This window comes from Peromyscus maniculatus, chromosome 22 (genome assembly GCF_049852395.1).
Source record: "Peromyscus maniculatus bairdii isolate BWxNUB_F1_BW_parent chromosome 22, HU_Pman_BW_mat_3.1, whole genome shotgun sequence".
NCBI classification, from domain to species: Eukaryota; Metazoa; Chordata; class Mammalia; order Rodentia; family Cricetidae; genus Peromyscus; species Peromyscus maniculatus.
This window is the reverse complement of record NC_134873.1, coordinates 22,774,913-22,791,754: the sequence shown is the minus strand read 5'-3', so window position 1 is coordinate 22,791,754 and position 16,842 is coordinate 22,774,913. Positions and strand designations below refer to the sequence as shown.

Here is a 16,842-nt window from a genome sequence, read left to right as displayed (position 1 = left end):
TTTTTTTGGTCTCCTCATATCCTACAAAATTTATGAATTTCTAATCACAACTAAGATATGTAGATTTATATTGTCCCAAGACTTTGGCTTAGGGTCTGTGCACATTCACTTTAAGTAATCCTGAGGACAGGCAATGACAGTCAGGGATTGGTGTCCCAGCCCAGGGTTCTCAGTGGCTGATGGGTGAAAATTACTCTTACTTACTCTTGGACATACAGTTCTTCCGAGTTCAAGATGTTGGCAATGTGAGACGCCACGAAGTTCTTCACCTGTTCACTCTGTTCCCATTGGAGAAGTTGGATAATTCTGCTCATATCTGATGAGGAAGGGCCCTTCATCAGCAAAAGATAGGCGGCCAGTCTGTTCTCCACAGGGATGGCACTATCCGCAAATGTATCAAAAAGGATCCTTTGGGCCTGCAGGCAAAAGAGGAGATGGAGATAGCTATCTTTTGGTCAAGATCCAGTGAGTGCCTGGCTGATGCTGGTGTTTAGGAGAAAGTCTAGTTGATGTCTAAAATGGCTGCCAATGCTGATACCTAATCTTCTTTTCAGTGTTCAAGGCAACAGCTCAGGGAATGGCGCCCAGAAAACTTGTATAGAATAAGTGCTGGGCTCAATGGCATGAAAGCACCCAAGTGTTGACCAACTCATGACGTGCCTATAGACCTGCCACTTAGTGAAGATAAAATTGTCTTGATGTCGATTATTTTGATGTAAAGATATAGATGGGGTTTGGATAAGGTGGTTTCTAGTGCTCTGGAGTTTTTGTCACCTAAGGTAGGACCCAATTCACTATCTGGTTTGATGAGCTTGGGTAGTACCAATGATGAATGATACCAATGATGAATTGACAATGATGGTCAATTTCATAGTAGAATAGCATGTAGAAACCAAAAAAAGTCTGTGTTCTACCTTGTGGATTAGCTACAGAGTGGTGTGTCTTTCATGTCCACATAGTACTAGGATGTCAATGGGCTTATTGAAACTGACATTTAGATGGTAGTATGGGACAGCCTGGGTCGAGAAACAGGTAATTGATCAATTTCATACTGTGTGAACCTTTCTGGTCAGCATCAGCTTTCCCTTTCAGAACCCCACAGCATGCTTTACCTCGTCTCCCAGTTCCATCTTCCTCAAGGCCTGGATAGCAGCTTTCTGAATCAGCGGCGATGGTTTTTTACTTCTCACACAATTCAGGACTGAGGACTTGAGTGCTGGCATGACCTGTTCCATGGTTCTGCCTGTATTTCCAATGACCTTCATTGAAGAGAAGAAACAAGAACTCATCACAGTGCAGAAGTAAGGGATGTCCAGGATGAGCAATTTTGAAAAAAACAATGTATATAATGCAAAAGACTAAATGAATACCCTCAGAATCAAGTAGGTGTGGTCTTCATCCCACATGCACTCGTTGTCAATCTTTTTCAACAGGTAATTGGCAATATCTTGCAGATCAGTGCTACTTGAATGGTCCACTGTGTAATAGCTACCAAGTAAAAGAACAGAGATTGCAAATTAGCAAGCATAGTTAAGCTTCTCCTACAATGCAAACTCGTGTTTGCTTGTTTTGGTGTTTCCTTTGCTCCCAGGAGGAGGGATGTAGCTTGGAGCAAGGCAAGGTCAAGACTCACTTGTTAACCACGTGGCTCAATGCATACAGGGTGGCTCGGCTCTGCTGCTCCCTGGCAGTGTTAAAGATCTCCTGCAGCCTCTGTGTGGAAGGATTTGGCATCAGAGCCACCAGGTAGGTAACGATGTCAATCAGGAGAGGGTGAGCCTTCTCAGTTTTCAGCCACTGGAGGATGTGAGTGTAGCACTGAGGTTGTCCACACTGAACCAGGGCTTGCAGAGTGATGGGGCTGAGGAGAGATGTTGTGAGAGAGAGAGAGAGAGAGAGAGAGAGAGAGAGAGAGAGAGAGAGAGAGAGAGAGAGAGAGTGTGTTACACAGAGGACCTTCATGTCAAATCCAATATCCTCAGCAGCACCTGGCATGTCTTCTGCCAGGAGAGTACTTGCATCCTTTATTCACTACCCAGAGCTAATAACCATCTTTTACACTAGAGCTCAGAGCCCAGTAATGACGACTTCCTCCATGATGTCTCCCCTAAGGATACCGCCATTGCAGAGACATCATGGAGGGAAGCTGAAGGACTCTCAGACCTGAAGCCAATATGAATGGCTGTCACTGTCCTTTTGTTGGGACATAGACCGTGCTTCCTATGACCTTCTCAGCACTTAGAGCAAGTGCTATTTGTATAGCAAGTGGAGAAATTGTACTTTTTTGTTTGCCTGAGTTCTCTTTCTACTAGCCTGAAAGCTTCAAGGGAGGTTCCTGAATTTTTCTCTCTAGCTCTTCATAGTGCTTGCAATAGAATGAGGAGTTAGAAGATACCCATAAAATGTGAGAGCCACTCAGTACCCTTCTGTGTTAGCACACATGTATGCCTTCAATGGTGAGTGTGTCTTGCCTACAGAACTCTAAGCGCCTTAGATGATGTTTCTCCTTTTAGTAGGTATTAGCTGATTAACTGGTTAAATGAGTTGACAATTACGTAGTTCCCAAGATGCCTGGGCTAAAGGTTCTGCAGCTTCCGCAGGCAGGCCATTGGAGAGTTTGATTTGTAACCATGAAAGACCTACCTGGACACCCCAATCAACTGTGGCAAGAGGGACCTGATTGCCTCATCCCCGAGGCCTCTCAGCTCAGTCACCAGTTTATTGAAGAGATTTGCTCTCTGAGCATTCTGCTCCGAGACAGACAGTCTTTCCAGTTCTCGAAGGGTATTCAAAACAGCATCAGCTTGCTTTGGGGGTGGTGTGGACTTGGTGCTCTCAAAGGCCAGACCCACCTGCTTGGTACCTGGAAGAAAAGAAGCGTCAAGGGAGTTTTGCTTCCGTTCGTAGCTCAACATCTTTGTTGAATCTGAACTGGAAATGGTGTAGGTATCAGTAAGAGGGGGGGAAAAAGACAATGATTATTTTCTCAACTTTTATTAGACATCAGACTCTGAGCTGGATGTTTCTACTCATACATCACAGCCTTCCTGAGGTGTGTGGGGGGGTATATTCTACAACTTAAAGAGAGGAGAAGGAAAAATGAGGTGAGTAACTTTATTTGATAATTCTTTAACAATTTGTTTTCTTTATTTATGTGTATTTCTGAGTGGATATGTGTGCCCAGGTGCAGCTACCCGCAAAAGGCAAAAGAAGCTGTCAGATCCCTTGGAGTTACGAGTTTCAGGAAGTTGTGAGCCACCCAGTGGGGATACTAGGAACTGAACTCAGGTCCTTTGGAAGAGCAGCAGCATGTGCTCTTAACTGCTGAGCCACCTCCCCAGCCCCACTACTTTGAGAATTCTTACCCTAGAACTCTCTAGATCAGTGAGAATCAACCTGGGGTTGAACCCAAGCTTTTGTGAAACTGGTCTCAGACTATCCTGTGCTTCACAGAACGGCAAGGAGGCACTTCGTCTGCCATGGTAACACTGAGGTTAGACTCAGTGGTCCCCACTCATCAGTTCTTCCACTTGGGCCTCTTCACAGCATACGAAGAGGGGAGACTCTCCTACAGCCCCATTAGCTCATGGAAATGAGCTACAGTGTTGACTTTGATTAGAATTGGGCACTCATTCTGTAAAACTATCTCATAAAGCCTCGCTAGGTGTCATTTCCCTCTATGGGATGGACATGTAAGCATATGGCTCCACCCTATGAACTCACAGGCTCTGCCACCAAGCAAACAATAAAACAATGAACAAATCCAAGTGTTCACCGATAAACACACAAAGCATTGTTGGCCTGGGGTTAGACTAGAATTCTCTAAAGTTCTTTTTAACCCTAAAGATCAAGAGCACCAAGTCCACATCACCCCCAAAGCAATTCCTTAGATTTACTACCTGGCCTGACCCTGAAGTTCCTTTCCGGCTGGTTCCACATCATCTGGCGTGGCTCTGAGTCTTATAGGTGTATGAAGTTGTCAGTACTCCCAGTGTTATCACATTCAGCCTAGTCTTCCCATTTCTTACCCAGAAAATACCAGACCATTGTGGATATTGTCTCCCTTCCCTTTGTCCCACAACCTCTTGACATCCTGAAATGCTTTCTTGATGCCTATGGTCCCGTGACCAGAACACCAGAGTCCACATCACTCATTGGTCTGCAGACATTGAACAGGGACCTACTAAGAGCTGAGCCATAAATGGCACCCTATGGGCAGATTGCCTGGTACCCAGGAGACGTAAAGTCTTACCTTCATTGAAGAAGCGACTGTTGATCTTAGGTGTGTCTTCAAGACTCAGTGTCTGTGTAACATGTGTCATGATCCCATATTTATTCCTGGTAATACAGAAAGTACATTATATCGTGGATTACCAGTCATCAAAAAAAAAATTCTATTCTCTTCAAGTTGGAAAGTTCATCTATTCTTCTGCCCCAATTCTGCCCATCTTTCAAAGGATGGTGAAATCCATCCATCTTGATCCTGCAATGGGTAGTGCCCACCTCTTCCTGCTCACACTAGCTATTCTTTATTTCACTCTAAACCAGTCTGGAGGTCTCAGAGGGTTTGGACTACGGCTGAGCCTTCAAAATCTTTTGTAGCTCTCAGAGCACAGACTCAAGGATATAGCAATTACCTAATGAATGTTAGTCGAATGTTGGTTTTTAGCATGGATTTGGATATATAAGCCTTCATCCTAAATCCTTCACGAAGCTCTTTCTAACTAGGGAATAATGCAACACACAATTCACACCTTTTCTGGTTCTACAAGCTTTTAAGGTCTGAGACGGAGATACCTTTTGTTGGTCTCAAATTGCTCCAATGCTCAACACCTTTCTGGAAAATTCCATGTTAACTTAAAAGCAGGACAGAGATGGACTCTGCCTTGTACCTTCCATAGCCTCCTCTAAGCCCAGCTTAATCTGGAACCGGGCACCCAGGAGGTGTTCAGTTACACCAGCCCGTTAAATGATGAGCTCTAGAAGCATCAGGTGACCTACTTGTAGGAGAAAGGGAGGAAAAGGTGTTGCTCATTGCAAATGGCTTGAGACACATCCTTCCTCTTGGGGTCCAGGGTGTACTTGCAAGATTGGCTGCTCTTGACCAGAGTTGCCAAGGGGTTGACCTGTGAACAGGATCAGAGGAAAGCATTTTGGTCAGTCCCTGAGATTTCAAGCTGAGTCTTCTGCCATAGGGACATGTCTCTAAGGAAGGAGAGGATAGAAATCTGCAGCGGGAGTGAACTCCGTGAAAGGAAGAGAACTCAACACTTGTCATTAGCTAAGGGGACACGAGACAGAACACTCAATGTTGGAGACTCTTTTTGTTCCATACCAGTGGAGTGTCCATCAAGTATAACATGAGTACCTTGCATCCTACAAGACCGCCCATGCATATGCACTCCTCACAGCTTCCATTTATACAAGCTTTGAATTTTTCAGGTTTGTTTCACATCTTCCATGACACTGCCCAGTGCAATAGGTGAATGGTGGCTGCTAGATTTTTCCTGGTCTGTCCTAGGGATGCTTCCCTGTACAATTTTATCAACTATAGTATGTAGTGTCCTTAACTGGCAGATGTGTAAACTCTGTTGTCACATTAGTCTGGAAGCACATTGAAGGGATGCTATCCATGATTCGTTTGGTCTCCTCCCTCCCTCCCTCCCTCCCTCCCTCCCTCCCTCCCTCCCTCCCTCTATCCCTCCCTCCCTCCCTCCCTCCCTCTATCCCTCCTTCCCTCCCTCCTTCCCTTCCTCCCTCTGTTTTCCTTTCTCCCTCAGTGCTACCCAGAGCAAGGATGAGCACAGAGCAGAGTCTAAGAAAAGATGCCAAGCCAGTGCATTGACCTTGTATAAGTCTGGTCCTCATGGTCATCAGACCATCTCTTTCTAGCTTCAAGGGCAATGTCCAGGAAGCTTGGTAGGGAGGGCAAGAATTCTTTAATAGCTCATGTTGACCAAGACAACCTGTGACTCATGTTCTAGATCGTGTTTCAGGGACTGGGCAAACTCAGGTAACATGGGCTATATAGGACCCCGTGTGGCAGCAAAGGAGGCTAGTACTGAGAGGGTGGCATAGGCAGGGCCTGGGGGGCTTAACTCTAGTTGAGTTCCACTTGGGATGTCAGAATAGAAAGCTGAGACACAATCATGTCACTTCCTGGGCTGAGGGAGATGAGAGAACATAGGCCTTGGAAGTCCTGTCACTTAGGACAACCAGCTCTTCGATGGGAGAAGGGAAGTGACAAGAATGAACTCTCAGGGAGACACAGGTGGACAGATGGCTTGGTGCTGTGACAGAGGGACAGCAGGAAGGACCGGGCTTTAGGGTGGGAGTCCAGAACCCAAAGCCAGTCCAGCATCTTAATGACAGCCCTTTGGCCTTGGTGGTCCTTCCCATGTCTGGTCCTGGGGTCCCCCTGGAGTCTATCTCGTGGACAAGCCAGGCGGGCTCTTCTCTGAGATCTCCACTAGCTAGAACATTCCAGAAATTTCCAAAGAGGGCTGCTGTGTATGATGATATGATGGCGTGAGACTCACCAGGCCTTTGATGAGGGCAAGAGGGCTGACGGCCGTGCTGATGGGCTGGAATCCATCACACTGCTGCAGGTTTCTGTCTGTGGACATTTCTGTTGCCACGGTTCCCTTTCTTGAGTTCACGGTAACCTGGGTTGAGCAGTTTCCATACACAGTATCCTGTGGGAGCCCAAGATATGGTCAGGTTCATACAATATGGAAAAACAGCACTGGGTGCTTGAGAGAGGCTGGGAAAGACACCTTGGTACAGAGGCAGGAGGGATAAGGATTGTGGAGGGCGGGTTTCTTTGTTTCCAGGCAGAGGGTAGCATTGCTGTGCCTGGCCAACTGGTGTTGCAGGGAGCAGACCCAGGGGAGGTGACTCTCAGGGCAGGGCCAGGCAGGATGAGTCTCTCTATTGTCCCAGCAGAGTGGAGTCAAGAGCTTAGAACACAGCGAGGGCTGAAAATGTTCTTGTGCTCAAAGCACATTGAATTCTCTCTGAGGTTGATTTGAAATACAATATATTCTAATCTTTTTGGCGTCTAAAACACACAAGGCTTTCCTGCGTTATGATATGAACACAGGAAAAAAATAAACCTTAACCAGAGCAAGTAGATTGGTTAAGAGTCTCCAGAAAAAACTTTAAAATTAGACTCAGTATCATCAACCTGCTCAGGATGGTCTATCAATAAGCTCTGGGGACACGGGGGAACTGTGATCCCTGGTATTCATACCAATCCATGGTTTCCCATGTAGCCACTATACAGTCCTTCAAGGGACAATGTATTTTATCTAAGGTGAGGATGGGCTCTGACTTGGGAAGAAGACTTTGGAAGGCCACTGTCACCACCTTTGAAAATTCTCACCAGGAACAACACTTGCTTGTCCTCTTCAGTCTCAGGAGGAACCAGGAGGGCCGAAATGATGCCCCTCTTGATGTTCAGGATGTGTTTAGGCTCATCATTGTCAGGATAAAGGACAACTTGTTTCCCTTTAGAAATGGCCAGCTTGAGCTCGAACCTGCCCGGGGGGAAAAAGGAGGTGCATGCTCACAGAAAAGCCTTTCTTCCACCATGAGCCCATGGAGGGAGCCAGGAGTGTGGGGGACTTCTTAGTTGGTCTTTCGACACATTTTCTTTGTAGGCCCATCTTCCTTATACATCTCCCGAATATGTGTCAGTTTCCTCTTCCCCTTTTCTCATGACCTTTTTTTTGGGGGCTCAGCTCATCCCTTCCTTCTATGTCCCCCTTGTCTCCCTCCATTCTCACCCTTTCTAATGACCTCTCCCTGGGTCCTTCAACATCACTGCCCCGCTAATATGGTTCTATTCAGACTCGCGAGGATGCAAACGGATTTTTTTTTGTCATGTTTTACACAGGTGACATTGCGTTATGCATACTTTCTTCATCTTGATTTTCTCATTTAATTATATCCTGGGCACACCCGAAGAAGCTTCTGGTGTAGCTCCACTAGAGTCTTTACTAAAAGCGATACAGCATTTCATTCTTTGGTTACATATGGCTCCTTAAATATTGCCCCATTTAAGGGCATTGACTTCCTCTCTTCCTGGATTTCTTTTTTGGTCACAGAAATGAATATCCATATATATCTATTTTCACACATGACTGTTTTATTTAGATAGGCCAGAATCCTAGAAATGAGCACTACTATGTTAACATACAAACACTATCAGTTAGACTAGGTATTGGCCTGTGGCTCTCATTTCTACCACTAGTGTATGAGAATATACTTTTCTTTACTGTAGCAATGGGTGCCACCTCAAGTTTTGTAGCTCAATGGGCGTGGGTGAGAAATCCTCTCCTAATACATCATTTGTATTTAGTGACTACCAGTGAATCTGAGCCTTCTTCTCCGAGAGTTGTCAGACATTTGCAATCTCAGGCCAAGATGGAAGTCCAGGTTAACTTTGGCCTTTCTGTTGGGGATTGTTTGAGCTGCCAAGGGCCTGGTGGTACCTGCTCTAGTTAAGTCCACGGGAGAAGAGCACCAGCCCATTTCTCACGATTCTGAACCTCTCAGAACATTCTAGACACGGCAGTGCAAGCCTGGCAACTCCTTGTGTTTATAGATGAGAAAGGGCCAAGGAATAACTGCCACTTTCTCCCGCCGCCACAGCTCTCCCTCACATCCAAGTCTTTCATAAAGTAAGGTGTGCTGATGGAAGGCAGGACCCATTTTTCCTGTCTCTCAGAGAAAGGATGAGGTTCTAACATCCAGCAAATCTAAAACAAAGGCAAGGGAAGAGTGTGTCCCCCCCTGCCGCCCCCGCTACCAAGTTAGCATCCCTCAACTGCCTGTATCCCACACACTTAAGGCTCCCTAAACTAAATGGGCATAAGGCAAGGATGATGTCGAAAATACTTGAGATCGGTACAGCACTGTCACGGTTGTGTGGGGGGAAATGCCAGCTACACATGGCAGCACTGGTCTCCAGTGCACAATGGCTGCCTAGCAGTCATCGGTAGGGGACTGCTAAGGCTCTGCCTGCCCTTTGTCCTGTATTGAACGGATGCCACACCCTCATAAACACACGGGGGTCCATGCCACGTTTATGATCTCAGAGCGGCGAGTGCTGCCTGATCCACCCTGAAGACACCTCTCTCCCCGACCAGGCATCATCCTTGTTCAGTTTTCTAAACAAGATCTTACTTGTTTAAACAAACTACCTCAGCTCTGTAAGTCTCAAAAGTGCTTCAACCGTGAGATCTGTTAGCAGAACAATTTAAATGATAATCAAGGGAACTTATAACTAGAGGAGGGTCAATAATACTTTCCTCTTTTTGATAGATGTGAGTACTCCACAGTAACCTGAGCTATGGTAGACACTGGATATAAATGATAGCACTCAGAGGCACGTCTGACGTGAGTTCACACACTCATATCTCCACACACTCATGCATATGCACATGTATAATGCTCAACTCCTGTAGCATTCACCAAGCTCAGTTACTTTAAAGATATAGACCCAGGCCTTACTTGGACATGGCAGTTGCAAACTCATCCGAGTTCTTGGTTTTCTTCATCAAGGCCTTGCCCTCAGGGTTGAAGCCATAGACCTCTTTCAGGGTACACTGGCTGGTCCTCATGACAAAACTGCAGAGTTGTGGGACCTCTAGCTCCACCTGAGAATGGAGAGTAGCAACACATTGAGGTTCTCCCTCCAGAATGGGAGACATCCATGCAGCCCAGTCCCCAATCAGGAGACTGAGGGGAAGCTGTTGAGAACATGGCCATGGGGTGCCCAGTACCACATGTTCTAAACACATCTCAGGCATCCCCATGCCTAGGCTTATCTTTCGTTATCCTGAGTTAAGAAGTTTATGTTTGCCCCGACGCACGGGAAGGAGAATATCCTTGTATTGGTTTGAAATTTACGAACTTTGTTTATAAAGAACTTGGGGTGATTGCTTAGAAGAAAAGCGGAGTGGAGTGAGAGGTAAGAAAACAAAATGAAACAGTCAAACAGCAAGCAGGAAAAGCAAATGGTTTCCCGGACATGATTTCCCCAAGCTCTCCCTACAAGTGCCTGCCGAAGGCTTCACACCCGGGCATTGTCAAAACTGGTCCTTGGTTGTTTTCTCGGACTAGTCAAAGAACATTCCAGCACGGCAGAGAAGCTAGCTCTATGTTTGTGCTGTCTAAAGTGGCTGCATGAGCCACAGGTGGACCGATGCTGGCTAGATGGCAATAGAGCTAGTGAGAATAAGAACTGAATTTTAAATTTTATTCAACTTAAACGGCCACCTGTGGCTCATGTCTACTGCGTTTGTCCTGTACAGATCAGCACTTATGGCCCAAGAGGGAAAAGGGCAGCTCATCAAAATGGACTTCTCTTCTCCACACAGACCTCAGTAGCAGTCCTTGGATACACGTTATGTGCACAGACAGGAACATAGCAAGTCTTTCAATAAGTACTGTTTCATTTTAACAAGTCAAGTGTTTTAAAATGTTTCTCCATATTATGTTTGGCATCATAAATGCTATGTGCCCTGCACTCTGGTACAATGAATACCTTCTTTTGTGTCCTCCCTGGGCCCCTCTCATGGTCAGATCTATAGGCCGATCCTGCTGACCTCCGAGACCATGACCTCCAATTACACTTTGGAAGCTAATGGGAGAGTAATCTGGCTGGAAAAAATTTTCTGTGGCAGCCTTCTCATTCGGGTGACTTATTGTAGTTTTGAGGTTCCAGCAGGTGCTGGGAACAGCTAGAAGGTTCTACGAAGGTTCTAGGAAGGGGCCCCTGATGGGACAAGGCTAGGTTCCAGCTGCAGGTCTCTCCAGCTCTTGCTCTCTCTGTACCTTGCAGTTGATTTTGGTAGCGCTTCTGGAATCGGCCGTGCCCCGGACGCTGCTGGAACTCTCCGCCTCATAGTTGTACACATACTTTCGCAGGTGCTTGAACCGAGTTGCATCTTCTACAGTGAGGAGAAAATACATCAGTCCCAAAGCAACTCTCTTAAGGTAGCTACCGCTGGGCAGGGACAGGCAGAGGCACAGGTGATCGAGGTGGCGACCGACCTCAAGTTGCTTGTGGTTGGCTTAATTTGTCTTTTTAGATTTCACATCGGGACCGTTTTGTGCTGAGTCTGGTGTTTAAATTACTTGGTATTCTTTAGATCCTCTAAAGTACATGGAAGGGAGGGCGCCAAGCGTCCGTTAACGGAGCTACAAAAAAATCTGTAGGCAGACCCTTTGAAAAATTAAGTTATCGAAGGGAGAGGGCTTAAGCATTTTCTGAGGGTGAAGATGCTATCATGATGCGACTATGAAGTTCCCGAGACAAAGTTAATTGTTAGGGCTGTCTTGTTGACTTTCAGACACCCCCAAGAAGAAACTTCTGGAAGTTTCTTTCCACTGTGCTTGGCAGGAATTTTGGGATTGATTTGAGAAAAAAAAAACAACTGATTAGGAGCCCGGATGTAGTACTGCCAAATGACCACCAGATGGAGGTGCTGCCCCATCAGAGGAGAGGCCAACCCTGGCGCTCTTCGGAGAACTCTGGCGATTGCTGCAAGGACTGAGCCTCTGACCCCAAGGGTCAGGTAAATAGGCAGGGGTGGAAGGGTCTGGAGTTCTGCACAAAGGTTAAAGTCAGCATTTCCTCATCCCCACATACTCGGAATCAATGATTAGTCAGTGATAAACAGCACAGTAATGTCTCCTCACAGTCTCTACCCAACTCCGGACCAAGCCCTGGAACAGAACGGAAGGGACATATAGGAAGGGCCAGGGTCCTTCGCCAGAAGAGACTGGGTGCACAGAGACTCAAAACCTCCGCTTCCAGGGCCCTCTCATCTGAGCATGTGGGTACTGCGTGGAAGGAAGGCCCTTAGGAACAGATGTAGAGGAGGGTGGATGGAGAGGACAGTCGGGGTACAAGGTGCCCAACGTGTGCCACCGTGAAGAAATGCCTTACTTGGACAGCTCAAGCTGAGGTTTTCCAAGACTTCATCTTCTGTAAGAGAAAAAGGAAATCTTGGCTTTCCCGTGTTTTGCAGAGGATTCCAGGGACTGACAGGAGGGACCCCTCTGAAGCCTTAATTGTTGTTTTAGGGCTATCCAGAGCCTTCTTTCTAATTCTCCCATCCACTGTCCTTACCCGGAGCCTGGAAGAGGCACCTGCTAGCTCTAATTCTCACCACCCCCCTTCCCCTAGGACCCCCTCCCCGCAGCTGCCCTCCCTCTAGCCTGGCCCAAGCTACCTAGCAGTCACCCCGACACCAGTTTCCATTCCCTGGTGTAGCGGATGGTTAGAAGCCACAGCCCAGGCCTCTGGTCCCCACCCTGGCTTGCAGCCAGCCCTCTACCCTCGGACTCACGAGCCCAGACGCTGGTGTCCAGGAACAGCAGCAGGAGCAGCAGCAGCAGCGGCGGCCGCAGTGCGGGCCTCCGTGGGCCCATGGCCGGTGGAAGGGTGGGGTGGCTCCCTGGCTGTGGCCGGGCCACGGCCTCGCCCCGCTGCTGGTTCTGCAGGCTCCTCCGAGGCGGCACCCGGGGCAGGCACCTGGTTCTCCGCAGGCACTGGTGGGAATGCCCGGCCACCTGAAAAGTGCTCCATTTATAGGCGCCCGTGGCTTAGGGAGAATTGCCAAAGGTCCAAAGGGCATGGCCTGGGCCCTGTTTGCTTTTCCACACAAGCTTATATCTGGGTGGCTAAGGCTGAGTCTGATGGGGGGGTCTCGCTGGTGGTTCAGCCACCACCACTTGGCACTTTCCTCAGAGTTGATCTTTTCCCTGGGGGGTCTCAGGTAGTGGATGGTGGGCTTTCTGTCCTATAAGCCTGTCCTGACTGTCCCAGGAGACAGCCAGCCATAGGGACAGTGGACCCTGCTCCTGCTCTGACTATGGAGCCGTTTACTAAACTGTTTTTAACGTCCTGGTGGAGGCTCCTTCCGAAGTTTTTTCCCCATTTGGGTGGACTTTGGGCTTGAATAAACAGCCCGGTCCTAACTAATTTAACCAGTACAGGTGGCTGTGGGGAGGGAAGAGAAAGAGGGGGTAACTGGGAAGTCTGGTGAGTCCAAGTCTCCCATAAATCTCGTGAAGAGGGGGCTCCTAGAGGGGACCAGCCCCAGGGTCCATTGTGGGCAGTGCCAGTCATCGAAGGTGGGGTAGAACTGTGATGGCCTGGAAAGGTGAATGAGCCGGGCTGTGCCCTCATAGCCCCTCCAAGTTAATGTGTGTGTCAGGGTCGGCAATATACTTCATAGAGAGGAAGTTGCAGGTGAAAAATTAAGGTAGGATGTAGAGAACGTTAATCCTTGGGGGTGTTTGGAGATGGAGGGGCATTTGGGAAGGAGTGGCTGTACGCGGTGGCCTAGGGACAAGGGAGTGGAACTCTAAGGGACTGGAGTCCTGGAAATAGAGTTATAAAAGTCAGTATCTAACACTACTATGGTGTGTGTGTGTGTGTGTGTGTGTGTGTGTGTGTACAGATTCATGGGCACACATGTGTAGATGTGCATGTACCTGTGTCTACATGGCATACAGAGGCCATGGGTCACTTTTAGTGATTTTAAAAAATCACTCTTTGCCTTAGCTCTTGAGGCAGGGTCTCTCACTGAAGTGGGACCTCATTGACTAGTTGGACCAGCTGGCCAATGAGCTTCAAGGATCCCACCTCTTACTTCTCAGCTCTGGGGTTATAGGAGTATGCTGTCACCTCTAATGCTCCCAGTAGGTGCTGTGCTCAGGTCCTCTGGCTTGCAGGGCAAGCACTTTATGTTCAAACTCCACAATGTGTCTGTTGTGCTTGATGCATGATATAGCCAGATGTAACAAGTGTCTTGTGAAATTGCTCAGATGTTCCCATGAGTCTGACAGATGGTTCTAGACTCTAGAGTCTAGAACATTCGTTATGGACCCATAACTAAGCACACCCAATCCCTTGTTTCCTCAAGAGAGACTCCATCAAGTTTCCTCACTTTCTGCCTTTGACCCTCCACTCCTCGCTTCTCTTAGATGTTGTCTGTAACCACAAACTCCCCATGGCCAGCTACACTCCCCTTAGTGATATGCTGCTTTGGGCTGTATATGTTCATATGGTGAAAGGTGGTTATTTCAAGAGGTCTCACCCCAAGGCTAGCCAAGACCCACAGCACAAAAGGACTAGTAAAGTTATTGCTCTGAAACCTCATTTCTCTGAGCATGGGACTAGCACTGTTAGTGTTTGAGGAGAGGGTTCTGCTTCTCCATACAGGCTTGCTCCAAGGAGAATGGGCCAGAGTACTTACAAACAGAGGAATAAGAAGGAGATGGATACAGAGGAAGCCCATGCCCTATTGTCAGCATCAATGGGGGATATAATTGCTACGAATTGGGAATCAGGGATGGATCTAGTAACCTGCATGCTGAGCGTATGCTGAGATACTTGGATGCCCAGAACCATCTCTGCAGGAGAAAGCCCGAGCCTCTGAAGTATTGAGTTCAGCTTTCTTCTCTTCTCTTGGATGGCCTTTGGAAACTGTCCCCTGGACTGGGGCTCAGCCTCTGTTCTTATCTGTGGACAGGGTCCAGTGCACAGGCACCACACAGCAAATGTCACCGTGCTGAGCTGACAGAGGACACTCAGAAATGCTAAAAGGGTCACAAGTTGATTTTCCTTAACTTACAAAATCTGCCTAGATGGTTGACGAAAAGCCATCCGGAAGTATTTGTGACCACCACTGGGACCTTCATCCATCTCCCTGAAGCAGAAACCTTCTCAGCTCATGGCAAAGAACAACTTAGAAGTTTCAAAGGCCATTTTCAGAGACTTCCACTAGAATAAAGAGTCAGTGGATCCTGGAGTATAAGCAACTCGTTGAGGAGAGACAATCCTGGTCCCTGGAGAGGCCAGTTGCTGTAAAGAAAACCTGTGGGATATTTGGCTCAGGAGGAAGTGGGGCTGGGTTCTAGCTGGTTTCATGAGAGGTTTGCAAGTGACATCAACCGCCTAGATCTCTGTGAAGTCACTGGATTAAATTTACTTTCTGGGAATTTTACCGAAAATTCAGGAAAATATTGTGAAACGCAAGTCATCGAGCAGGATGTCTGGTGAGGAAAAGACATTGATAAAGGATAATGGTTACCACTCCTGATGTGTATGTTACAGTGGACGTGTGTTTGTTGGGTACCTGTCTGAGCACAGTAACCACAGCATAGGAACAGAAGTTAACAGAACACAGGTGGCAGATTAAGGCCAAGGGAAAGCAGTGTGTGGGTAGGGCATCGGTGAGGGATGGTGACCCTGGTTCATCACCCATTTTGCATCTCAGATTTCTGAGTGCTTAACATTGCTGCTCGTCCCAAAGAAAATGGAGGCCCCACTAAAGCAAGCTGGTTAAGGAACTCCCGTCGCCGTGACACACAGACTGATCTCAGCGAGTCACTATGGCTATGACTTTGCTCATGAATGCAAAGTCCTGTTGGTTGGATAATCGATCGAGTAATCATAGGGCTCTGGGGTTTTTTATTAGAAAGTCATGTGACCAGTGGAATTTCAAGGAACCAGACCATGTTAAATAGCCCAATTCTAATCCCTGGAAGCAGACTTTCCATTCTGCCTTTTTGTGGGTGACGAGGGGATCCTGACCAAGTTCAGGGAACCATGGAAGCTCTTAAGGTCTCCGTCAGTCTACTAGGCTGAGTTCAGTGGGGGCTTGAGCATTGGAGGAGCAGCTCAGACATAATTTGCTGAATCTAATAAATGAATCTATGCCATTTAGTTATACTCCATTGCTTCCAAGGAATTTATGTACAGTGACCATGATGCTAAGTAAACGTTTTCAGTGATATAAAATGAAGAAATACATTTTGATATCAATTATTCCCAGCCAGCCTGTTACAAAAACAACAGCAAAACTCATGTGGTAAATGGGGACTAGTATTGACAATGATTAATTAGGCTATCTCTTTTCTACCGGTGACAGCATTATAATTGCAAATGATGCCTAGCAGCTAGGAAGTAAATTTCAAGAATTATAGAGATTGTAGATGGACCCATGCCCAGCAATTCAAAACACGCTAATAACAAAGCATGCATCACACACACACACACACACACACACACACACACACACACACACACATCACATACAAACACATGTATACATATACAAATAGAAATACACACACACACACACACACACACACACACACACACACACACACACACACACACATATTCCAAGATAAAAGTGATGCATTTGGTGAATGACTCTGGTGGAAGGCTCTGAGTTGGATCAGTGTCAGCCGAATGGAAACACTACGGGTGAATGATTATTAATCTCCCACGAGGAAGCAAAAACAAACATTTTTTATTCTGTCATTCTGTGACCCAAGAGATAAGGTCAGAATGCAGAGTGGCAGGTTTTACCAGGGAGAAGGGTCAGAGGACAGAGGGATTCAGTGTGTGGAGGGCTCCCCTGGGGAGGGGTTATCTCTCCCTTGACTTCAGGTCATCCCTCCACCCCTCTCTTGGTTCCTGAAAGGAGTCTTCCCATGAGACCATCCCAGGTAGGTCTCGTGGCTTCCAGCCCTAATTTCCTCAGTCAGTTTCAGTAAGGGACATGAATCAGAAGGGATCTTCACACACACGTGATAAGGAGGAATCAGTGCTGACAACAAGGAATTGTATTTTAGCTGGTAACATTCTTCAATTTTTCACTTATTCACGTATTATCCTACTATCCAGAGCAGTAAGCTTGGCAGGCAGGGACCACGGTGCACACATTATATGTCCTTCTCTTTGCCTCCTAAGCACAAGCACTTCATGCCAGGTGAGGCGGGGCACAGCTAAGGGATTTGCACCGTAGTTGC

General features: G+C 47.2%; 1 protein-coding gene across 1 annotated transcript in view; it reads right to left on the bottom strand.

Annotated features, from left to right (window-relative positions):
* The window catches only part of Apob (apolipoprotein B), a 37,751-nt gene extending 25,164 nt beyond the window's left edge, over nucleotides 1-12,587 (bottom strand). Inside the window, exons 1-13 of the mRNA XM_006981434.4 lie at nucleotides 12,363-12,587; nucleotides 11,960-11,998; nucleotides 10,843-10,958; nucleotides 9,517-9,662; nucleotides 7,385-7,538; nucleotides 6,540-6,695; nucleotides 5,002-5,126; nucleotides 4,253-4,338; nucleotides 2,644-2,863; nucleotides 1,634-1,861; nucleotides 1,371-1,488; nucleotides 1,113-1,259; nucleotides 205-416 (exon numbers count right to left, since the gene is read on the bottom strand). Of these exons, the coding sequence (XP_006981496.1) occupies nucleotides 205-416; nucleotides 1,113-1,259; nucleotides 1,371-1,488; nucleotides 1,634-1,861; nucleotides 2,644-2,863; nucleotides 4,253-4,338; nucleotides 5,002-5,126; nucleotides 6,540-6,695; nucleotides 7,385-7,538; nucleotides 9,517-9,662; nucleotides 10,843-10,958; nucleotides 11,960-11,998; nucleotides 12,363-12,444 (1,829 nt within the window). The 5' untranslated portion in view covers nucleotides 12,445-12,587. The remainder of the gene's footprint in view (nucleotides 1-204; nucleotides 417-1,112; nucleotides 1,260-1,370; nucleotides 1,489-1,633; nucleotides 1,862-2,643; nucleotides 2,864-4,252; nucleotides 4,339-5,001; nucleotides 5,127-6,539; nucleotides 6,696-7,384; nucleotides 7,539-9,516; nucleotides 9,663-10,842; nucleotides 10,959-11,959; nucleotides 11,999-12,362) is intronic.
* Nucleotides 12,588-16,842: the final 4,255 nt, after the last annotated feature.